The sequence below is a fragment of the Camellia sinensis genome, chromosome 5, assembly GCF_055761805.1.
Source record: "Camellia sinensis isolate YWXY chromosome 5, ASM5576180v1, whole genome shotgun sequence".
Classification (NCBI taxonomy): domain Eukaryota; kingdom Viridiplantae; phylum Streptophyta; class Magnoliopsida; order Ericales; family Theaceae; genus Camellia; species Camellia sinensis.
In genome coordinates, this window is record NC_138965.1 from 189,893,687 (window position 1) to 189,904,719 (window position 11,033).

Genomic DNA, 11,033 nt, shown 5'->3' on the forward strand with positions numbered 1-11,033 from the left:
CTTAAAACTCACAATTGATTAATTGTTCCAATCCAAATAACTCAACCTTCACCCACAGGCATTCAGGCAGTTATATCACATAAGCATATAGCCTCATGGTAAGCATGCTATTCATGGCAGTCACTCACACGCATGCAAGGATGCTAAAGCATAAAACTTACCGAGTACTCCAAGCCAAAACAGAAGCTAATTAGAAATCCATGCATGATCCTAATTATACAGAAATGCCTAATGCAACACATGAAAAAGTGCAACTATAGCAGGCTCGGCTATTCTAAACATGACATATGAAATGCTACAGCTAACATGTATTCAACTTGGAATTGAAAATACAATGCAGTTAGTATGATGCGCCGAGCCCGGTGCAGGCAAAACAGATGGATGAATGCAAACATGCTATCAAACTGTATGCTAATTGAAACATGCCCTAATCTAACCATCATAAGCGGGTAAATAAAAGGGAGAAAGACGTGGGGTTGGAAGACATACATCACACACACGCACACTTATTACAGTTGTGCCCTTGCGCAGAGGGTCCGAATAAATAATATACAGTCCCAAATGAATAAATAATACAGTCCAAATATGTACAAAACCCTAATTAATTAACAAATTAAATTAGGAAAGCAATAAATTGGCATGCAAGCCATAGACTGCCTCAAATCTGCTCTAGATGATGAATGATGTATGCTCCGGTTGCCTTTGTCGGAAAATCCCTCGCGATGCCCCGGCTTATCTCTGTTTGCAATTGTTCTTGGAATGCGTGCCAAGCTCTGGAAGGCTGTCGATTTCTGATTTGCTGCAACAGAGAGCAACAAAGGGGCATGGCAAAGTATTTTCACATATGTATGCACGACTACTCTTCGGGGAGTGTAGTCCTCGATCCTCGTGCCACCAATCACGCATATCGATGCATGATGGCCGAGGAGTCGAATTGCACGACTCAATATGAAATGAATTCACATATAAACACAACAAGACCTAAACTCCATCATGGATAATCTGGAGTGTCGGTGACTGAGAATTGAGACACGTTCCGTCATTCGAAGTACGAAACGTCCTCGTTTTCCGTGCTCGGGCTAACTCCTATCCCAAACACAATGCAATATGCATGACATGCATGAATGCAATTCTAACATGCAACCTAGCATACACAATGCTATGAAATGGCATACACGATGCACGAGGTAACATGACATACACAATGCGCTAACATACAACCTAGCATACACAATGCTATGAAATGAAATGGCATACACAATGCACAATGGACTTACACCAACATGAGTGGACTTCAGCCACACTCGCATCAGTAGCCATTAGATGAAAATGAGACACTCGAAATGCGTGCACACATGCACGCATACTGAGGACCAAACCTAAGGCATCAAATGCCACTCTACCCAAAGCATGGCAAGGCATGGAACATGGTATGCAAACATGCAAATTTCAGCGCTGAAATGTGATACAAAACAGCCCCGAAACATGGAAACATGGCACCCGATGCATGGAATGAACCCCGAAATTCGAAACTAGGCACATGGAATGACTTACAACTATACAAAGCATGCATTATTTAATCTTGAAGCATGAAGACAGATGCAAGAAAGTCCCAAAACATGCATATTTTCAGTTTATAACAAGCCTAAAAAATGAACACAAATAGGGCTAATCTATCATGCAAAAATGGCCCTAAAAGAGAGATTAAACACAAAGGGACAGCAGCTGGCCCCAAATGGCAAAGATCCCTTCAACAAAGTTGAAGAGGGGCTCAACACAAGGCACTTTACAGTTTACATCAAGCCACAAAAATAATCACAAATAAGGCCAAACTATCATGCAAGAAAGGCCTAAAAGAGGGGTAAAGAGACAAGTGGCAACTTCTATTATCAAACAGAGGAGAGCCCTTTAACAATGTTGAAGAGAGGCTCAAAACAAGATATTTTACAGTTTATGACCAAGTCCAAAACAACTCACAAATAAGCCTAAAATACTATGCAAAAATTGGCCTAAAAAAGAGATAAAGAGGCAAGTGGTAGTAGGAGACCTCAAACAGTCGGAGGTCCTTGATCAAACATGAAAAGGGGCTCAAAATATGACTATTTACAGTTTGGATCAGAGCCCAAAAAAGCTAGCAAGTATGGCTTAGATACAAAGCAAAACAAGGCAAGAAAGAGGGAAAATGGGACTCACCCTTGTAAAACCGAGCTTCAACAACTTTTGGGTCAAGTTTGGGAGCTCTTCACCTCTGGAAAGCAGCCTCAAGTTGCTGGAATGGAGGATGGAGGCCTTGTGCTATGAGGTGTAGGGTAAATGGTGTAGGACTAAGGGTGTTTTAAGGGTTGGAATAGAGAGAGAGGGAGATTTAATGCAAGAGCTCAAAACCAATTTTTGTAACCTTCTCAAATGCAGCTGAGGGGCTGGTTTTATAGAGGAGAGGAGAGGAGAAAATGGGGGAAAATGAAATTCAAATTTCCCCCCCAAAAGAGCCCCCATCGGATACAGGATCTAGGGGGAAAAAGAGGGCATATCTGTAAGGAACCAGGTGAGGGGGTCATGGCCGGCCAGGTTCAGAAGGTTCAGGGGGCCGGCCGGCCACCTCCCATGGCCGGCCGACCAAGGGTCAAAAGGGCCAATGACAATTGCTGGTCGGCCACCTCAAAAAGGTGGCCTCCCATGTGTGCACAACACAACTATGTAGTCAAAACCCAGAAAAAGTGAACCAGGAGAGAGAAAATGCCATTTTTTAGAGGGGTTCAAAAGGGGCAGGCACAATTACTGGTTGGCCACCAAATATTGGTGGCCTCCCAGGTGTGTACAACACAAATATGGGGTTTAGGGTTCAAGAAAGTGGCCCCGGGGTGGTCAACATTGGCTTTCAAGTGAGGAAAACGGGCGTCGGAGAGCGATGAAGGAATAAAGCTGGCTTTTCAAAACAATTGCTGGCCTCCCACCCTCCTACAAGCTTCCTAACTATGAAAATAAGGTCTCCACCAAAAATGAACCAAAACGGATGCAAAACGGAGGTTCGGGGACCGAAACACACGACCTAGGGCCCCGAAAATGGGCTGTTAAGCACCGGAGGTGGCGTTCGACCACGAAGTTGGTCTCTCGGGCCACAGTGTTCCTCAAAATGGAGGAAATAAGGTGTATGCCAAAAACCAGAGCAAACGGAGGTGGTTAAGCGGTCCCGAACCGAGGCACACGGCCGTCGGCTCCGAAAAACCGGAAACCGGGCTCCAAACGGGAAAAATGGCCTACGACCGCGAAACATAGCCTACGGCCACTGAGAGATGGTCTACGAGACCTCTCCCTCCCTTCAGGAAGAGAAAACAGAGAAAACAGAGCCTGGTTCGCAAACCGAGGCAAGGTACGAAAGAGTCCGGAAGTCTAGAGGCAAGGCTTGCAGCCGGGTCTCTGAAACTTCTGAACGAGCGCAATATGCAATATCACCGAGCGTTCAATCAGTGACGTCTGAGTCTTAAGGTCGGTCAAAAATGGGGTGTCTACCATCAGAAGTTACCGAAAATGTTGTGTCGGGTATACTTTCTATCCATGGTCATATAGCTCATGTCTTCATTGACTCTAAGTCAACTCATTCTTTTGTTGCACCACACTTTGCTGCCAAGTTGGCGTCAACATCCGAACCATTAGGATATATATTGTCTGTGTCTTTTCCTTCTGGTAAGTTTGCTTGTAGTACAAATGTGTACAGATCTTGTGCTATATTCTTAAAAGGCAAAACCTTATATATAGACTTGATTCCCCTCCGCATTGGAAACTTTGATGTGATCATAGGTATGGATTGGCTGGCTGCCAACCACGTCTCTATCCATTGTAAAGCCAAAAAGGTCTTCCTCAGGTTACCAAACCAACCCGAACTTGTCTTTGATGGGACTGGAGTTTCTAACCCTCCCTGTATTATATTTTCCATGGCAACACAACAACTTCTAAGAAAAGGTTATGGTAGTTATATTTGTTATGTTATCAATACACAAAAGGAGGCCCTTACCATTGATGCAATCCCCATGGTTCGAGAATTTTCGGATGTTTTTCTTGAAGATCCACCTAGTATTTCAGTTGATCGGGAGATCGAATTCACCATTGAAACCCAACCTGGCACATAACCAATATCAAAAGCTCCTTATCGCATCTCAATGACAGAATTGAAAGAGCTGAAGACTCAACTCCAAGAACTACTGGACAAAGGTTTTATTCGACCTAGTACCTCACCCTAGGGAGCTCCAGTATTGTTCGTGAAGAAAAAGGATGGCACGATGAGATTATGCATCGATTACCGAGAGCTGAACAAGGTCACCATCAAGAATCAGTACCCTCTGTCGCGAATCGATGACTTGTTCGATCAACTTCAAGGCGCCCAAGTACTTTCCAAAATTGACTTGCGTTCTGGCTATCATCAGCTAAAAGTTAAAACGAAAAGTATCGAAAAGACTGCCTTTAGAACCCGTTACGGGCACTATGAGTTTCTTGTCATGTCTTTTGGTGTCACAAATGCCCCAGCAACCTTCATGGACCTCATGAATCGAGTGTTCAAACCTTATCTTAATGAGTTCGTCATCGTCTTCAGTGACGACATCCTCATATACTCCAAGTCGCCAGATGCCCATAAGCAGCACTTGCGAACGGTTCTACAAACACTACGTGATCACAAACTTTATGCCAAGTTGAAGAAATGCGAATTCTGAATCACTAGTGTACACTTTCTCGGTCATGTCATTAACAAAGATGGCATCTCAGTTGACCCCCAAAAAGTCACAGCAATCGTGGACTGGCCACGACCTACTAATGTGTTAGAAATTCGAAGTTTCTTGGGTCTATTTGTGCAAGATTTCTCAAAGTTAGCATCACCCTTGACCCAGCTAACTCAGAAGAATACACCTTTTGAATGGACTGATAAACAAGAGCATTGCTTTCAAGAATTAAAAAGTCGACTTGTGTCAGCCCCTATACTAGCACTCCCTAAAGGAGGAGATGGGTTCATAATCTATAATGATGCCTTATACAATGGTTTGGGTTGCATTCTCATGCAAAACAAAAAAGTCATTGCTTATGCGTCGCAACAATTAAAGACTCACGAGAAGAACTACCCGACTTATGATTTGGAACTAGCTGCGGTAATCTTTGCCCTCAAAATCTGGCGTCATTATCTCTATGGTGTAACCTGCGAGATTTACACTGACCATAAGAGCCTTAAATATCTGTTCACACAGAAAGAACTGAATATGAGGCAACGACGATGGCTAGAATTTATGAAAGACTATGATGTAGAGATCCATCACCATCCAGGCAAAGCTAACGTGGTGGCAGACGCACTGAGCCGAAAGACGACTAGAAGTTTGGCATGTACTCTCATTTCTCGCAAGATCAATGGGTTGCTCGCCAATGTAACCGTGGAGCCTACATTGATTGAAGAAATTAAAGCGCGCCAATGGAAAGATAAGCTTTTGAAAAAAAAAGTACGAGGAGCAAAAGAGTACGCCTGATCTTGATTTCACTATAAGCAATGGGATACTAAAATTTCAGAATCGAATTAGCATACCCGACATCCCGAAACTCAAGAAGAAGATACTGGAGGAAGCTCATAACTCGAGATTTGTAGTCCACCCTGGCATCACAAAGATGTACCACGATCTGAAGGAACACTACTGGTGGACAGGAATGAAAAGAGACATAGCAAGCCATGTCTCCAAATGTCTGCATTGTCAGCGCGTTAAAGCAGAACATCATAGACCTGTAGGACTGCTGCAACCACTTCCTATTCCTGAACGGAAATGGGAACACATTATTATGGACTTCATGGTTGGGCTACCACGGTCATTTTCGAAGAATGATGCAATATGGGTTATAATAGACCGATTGACAAAGTCAGAGCATTTTCTACCAATCAAAATCATGTACTCCCTAAATAAGTTTGCCACTTTATACATCAAGGAGATTATTCGTTTGCATGGTATCCCAGTTTCAATCATGTCTGACCAAGACCCCCGCTTCGTGTCTCACTTCTGGAACAAATTGCAAGAAACTCTGGAGACTACATTAAAGTTTAGCACGGTTTATCATCCACAAATGGTTGGGCAATCCGAAAGAACAATCCAGACATTGGAAGACATGTTACGTGTGTGCGTATTGGACCTCAAAGGTAATTGGGATGAGCACCCACCTTTAGTGGAATTCGCCTATAACAACAGCTATCAGGTAAGCATTGGAATGGCACCGTACGAAGCTCTGTATGGAAGAAGATGTCGATTACCTCTATGCTGGACGGAAGTCGAGGACAAGAAATTGTTAGGCCCCAAGATCGTGCAAGTCACAAGTGAGAAAATACAACTCATCCAACAGCGAATTCGCACTGCTCAGAGTCGCCAGAAAAAAGTTATGCAGCTACTTGGAGACAGGACTTGGAATTTCAAGTAGGGGATCATGTGTTCCTCAAGATCTCACCAACAAAAGGAGTGATCTGATTTGGAAAGCGAGGAAAGTTAAACCCATATTACATTGGGCCATTTGAGATACTGGAAAGGATTGGTTCTGTAGTCTATCGCCTTGCACTACCTCCTGAACTATCCAATGTCCACAATGTGTTTCACGTTTTAATTCTTCGGTGGTACCTTCGAGATCCAGAACATGTTGTTGATTACGAGGACTTGGAAGTTCAAGAAGATTTCTCTTATGAAGAGCAACCAGTGCAGATTCTCGATCGTCGTGATCAAATTCTCCAAAACAAGACCATACCACTGGTAAAGGTTTTATGGTGAAATCATCGTATCGAAGAAGCTACGTGAGAAATGGAAAGTCAAATGCGAGCCAAATACCCACATTTCTTTGAAAATTAAGATACGTCAAGTTTGGGGACAAACTTCTATTTAGGAAGGGAGAAATGTGACACCCTGAACGTTTAATTAAATACCACATAAATATTTATAGTTATATATATAATCGTGGGTGCATGTGATAAATAATAATAAATACATAATCTAATTTGGCATTGGGTTACCAAATATGGGATTAATTAGGGATTATTATTTGGGGTCAAATTAACAGAAATATAGAATTATAATACTAGTTGGGTCAAATTAGAGTTAAAGATAGTAAATAAATAAATAGGTTAAATAAATAAATAATAACAATAATGATAAAATAAATATATGGAATAAGAATAATAATAATGGCAGTAATAAAATAAATAAGTTATATGTGCTATGTAAATTAATTTGTCATTATGGTTATCAAATATATGATAAGGAAATTTATTAGGGTAAATTAAGTACCAGATTTATTTGGGGTATATTAGCTGCCCAGATTTATCAAATAAAAGCAAATCAAGTACCGTTAATTAAGTACAAGATTTAAGGGGTGTTTGGTAGGGCTTTTTTGAGCCAACTTATGGCTTCTGGATTTTAAAAAGTTATTTTGGATTGTTTGGTTAAACTTATTTCAAACAGCTTCTGATTCTAACAACTTATTTTAAGTCAAAAAAGCTGATTCTGAGAACCTGCTCACCCCTTGCTTCTGATTATCAGTTTCTGCTGTGGACATATTAATTCACGGTTATACTCTTAGATTTTTTTATTTTTTATTTTTTTTAAAATAGAAAAACACACAAATGAACTATAAAATATTATTATTATTTTTTATGAAAAATGTAGACAAATAGTGAATAATAAAAAATAAAAGTTAATTGAAAAAGCTACTTCACAGCTTATTTAACAAACACTACTCAGCAACTTAAATTTATAATCCAACAGCTATACCAAACAGATTAACAGCTTCTGATTAAAGTCATAATCTATGATATGTTAAACTATAATCTATAATCTGTTTTAACAGCTACACTAAACAGGACCTTATTAAGGATATCATTCTTTCTCATATCTTTCCTAATTATCCATTAATCATACTTACACATCATTGAATTTACAAAATGGGCCTAGAAAGTGAGTTTGTATATCATTTTCCTACATATAAATATGTGAAAGGAATCTAATATTATAAATATAGCTAAAATTAGTTGGGTAAAAACTATCCTGAGATAATGAAGTAAATCTCACAAATTTGACATAATTATATTAAACTCCCTTAAAGTTTTAATTTATATAATACTTAGTCTCATTTTTTTCAGAATTCCTTAATAATATGAATAAAAAAATGATATTGTCATCTTATTTACATTGAAATGTATATTTTGTATTGTGTCTTATACCATCTGTATTAATTTTGATCTCTTTAACCTTACTAAAAAAGAGGTCTGTCTAATTATATTTAAATTATGAAATTTTTATATTTATTTTAAATCTCAATGGAGGTCAGTGTAATTTATCCAATTTAGTTTCAGTCAACATTTTTATTTTTTTGAGGTGGTAAGTTTTGAAAATGTGAACCAAGCTCCCTTTGACCTAATAGTATGTAGTACCATTTTGTAAGTTGAGATTAAGGGTTCAATTTCTATAAGAACAAGTTTGATATCATTTGTGATATTTATTTATTTCCTAATTTTGAGTTAGTGGCGATTACTGAGTTTGGTGACCGTAGAGCTTTTAAACTTTAGTTGTCTCAAGTTCGAGTCATCCAAATGAGTTATTGGATGTTTGTTTGATCAATAATTTTAAGATCTTAAAATTAACCGAGATGAATATAAATTAACCCGGAACATGATTATAAAAAATAAATGAAATGATCCATCAAACTCGTAAGGGAGACTGAGCCTGGGTGTGGTTGCTACAAAATGGACCGAGGCAATTTTTTTGTTCTAGGGTGGGTTGACTTTCACCCATCAGGTGGGTGGTTTGGTCAAGAACGAACCCAGGCCTATAATTGTAACAGCCCAAGGGTGAACAACCCGGTTAATTATTTTGTGGGTGTAGGCCCATTATTGGGCCTTCTTGACTCATTACATGGGTTATTTTTCCGTCGGCTCGTGTTAGTAATATAGCCCAGCTATTTTACCTTACCCCAGACTGAGTTTAGCCCAACAAAGTGGTCAATTCAGAGCAATCAACAATTCAAAATTAATAAACAACAATATAATAGTCTCTCAAATTCCAAATCACACCTTGCTAGGTGTGAAATTTTATTGGATTTTAAGTCATGTTGGCATTGTGTAAAATCTCACAATAATTTCACACCTAAGGAATGACACGTCATAAATTATCACATGAATTTAGAACACTATTGTGTTTGGTAACGTTTACGTTTTCAATTTATATTTACAAAATTTTATAAACTGGTTTTTGTTTATTTTTTGTTTATTTTTAGAAAAACATAAACTACAACGCGTTTGGTAATTGACAAAATGTTTAAAAAAATTTAAAAATATAAAAAAGAGTGAGAAATGACAAGTAGTGGCAAGTGGCGATGGAAGACGGTGGTAGAAAGTGGTGACGGTGGGTGGTGGGTAGCTGGTGGTGGTGGGTACTGGCGGGTGGGTGGTGGTGGTGGGTGGGTGGGTGACGGTGGCGGGTGGTGGGTGGTAGCAAGTGGGTGGTGGTGGCGGGTGATGGCAGGTGGGTAGCGGTGGCAGGTGGGTGGCAAATGGCGGGTGGTGGTGGCGGGTAGGTGGCGGGTGGTGGTGGTGGGTGGGTGGGTGACGGTGGTAGGTGATGCGTGGTAGCAAGTGGGTGGTGGTAGTGGTGGTGGCTGGTGGTGAGTGGTGGTGGCAGGTGGGTGGCGGATAGCGGGTGGTGGTGTGTGGGTGGTGGTGGCGGGTAGGTGGTGGGTGGTGGTGGTGGTGAGTGGGTGGGTGACGGTAACGGTGGCGGGTGGTGGTTGGTAGCGAGTGGGTGGTGGTGGTGGTGGTGGCGGGTGGTGGTGGCAGGTGGGTAGCGGATGGCGGGTGGTAGTGGGTAGTGGCGGATGGCGGGTGGTGGTGGGTAGGTGGCGGGTGGTGGTGGGTAGGTGGCGGGTGGGTAACGGTGATGGTGGCGATAGCGGGTGGTGGGTGGTAGCGAGTGGGTGGTGGTGGTTTTGGTGGCGGGTGGTGGTGGCAAATGGGTGCGCGGGTGGCGGATGGCAGGTAGCGGGTGGTGGTGGGTGGTGGCGGATGGGTAGTGGGTGGTGGGTGGTGATGGTGGGTGGGTGGGTGACGGTGGCGGGTGGTGGTTGGTAGCGAGTGGGTGGTAGTGGTGGTGGTGGCGGGTGGTAGGTGGTGGTGGCAAGTGGGTGGCGGATGGCGGGTGGTGGTGGTGGTGGTCGATGGGTGGGTGACAGTGGCGGGTGGTAGGTGGTAGTGAGTGAGTGATGGTGGTGGTGGTGGGTGGTGGGTGGTGGTGGCAGCTGGGTGGTGGGTGATGGTGGTGGTAGTGGTGATGGTAGCGACGGCGGCGGCGAGGGGTGGGTGGTAGTGGTGAGTAGGTGGCAGGTGGGTGGTGGGTGATGAGTGGTGGTGGCAGCAGGTGGTGGTGGGGTGTGGGTGGTGGGTGGTGGTGGCAGAAGACGGTGGTGGAAAATGGTGACGGATGGTGGCTAGTGTTGGGTGGTAAAAAAAAAAAAATTTGAAAACTCAAAATGGAAACACATTTTTTGTGTTTTCATTTTTTGGCCAAATTTATAAACTGAAACCACTGATTTATAAATAAAAAATTTTACCAAACAAGTTTTTATTTGAGTTTTAAAAATTTTTGTAAGTATAAACAGAAAACTAAAAACGTAAGTGTTACCAACAGCACCTATGTAATGGTGTATTTGAATTATTTTTTCTTATTCTTCTTTTCTTACTCCAAAACTTCAATTTACTCTACCAAAATTTATCATTATTATCAATATCGTTATTTTTATTATATTATTACTTGCACTTGGAAAACCTAAATAGCTTTTAATGACCACAAATCAACATTCCTGAGAGTTATAAACATGAAAGATACATCGCTGAAAAAGGTTTCTCGAATTTTCAAATTCGAGACCATGTGGTCCTCTAGCCCTGAATGCATAGAGGTTATTAAATACAAATTGTAATCTACTATTAATGGCTCCTCTATATTTCAACTAGTGCACAAAAAGAAGGCTTGTAGTGGAGGTCT

General features: G+C 41.5%; 1 protein-coding gene across 1 annotated transcript; it reads left to right on the forward strand.

Annotated features, from left to right (window-relative positions):
* Window positions 1–3,497: 3,497 nt before the first annotated feature.
* LOC145791964 (uncharacterized) lies at window positions 3,498–4,127 on the forward strand. The gene has a single exon (XM_082872423.1). The coding sequence runs from the start codon at window positions 3,498–3,500 to the stop codon at window positions 4,125–4,127; it is 630 nt and encodes a 209-aa protein (XP_082728549.1).
* Window positions 4,128–11,033: the final 6,906 nt, after the last annotated feature.

Bases quoted from the DNA above. Each gene is read 5' to 3' on its own strand.
- LOC145791964 (XM_082872423.1), top strand. From the start codon at position 3,498: ATGGGGTGTCTACCATCAGAAGTTACCGAAAATGTTGTGTCGGGTATA.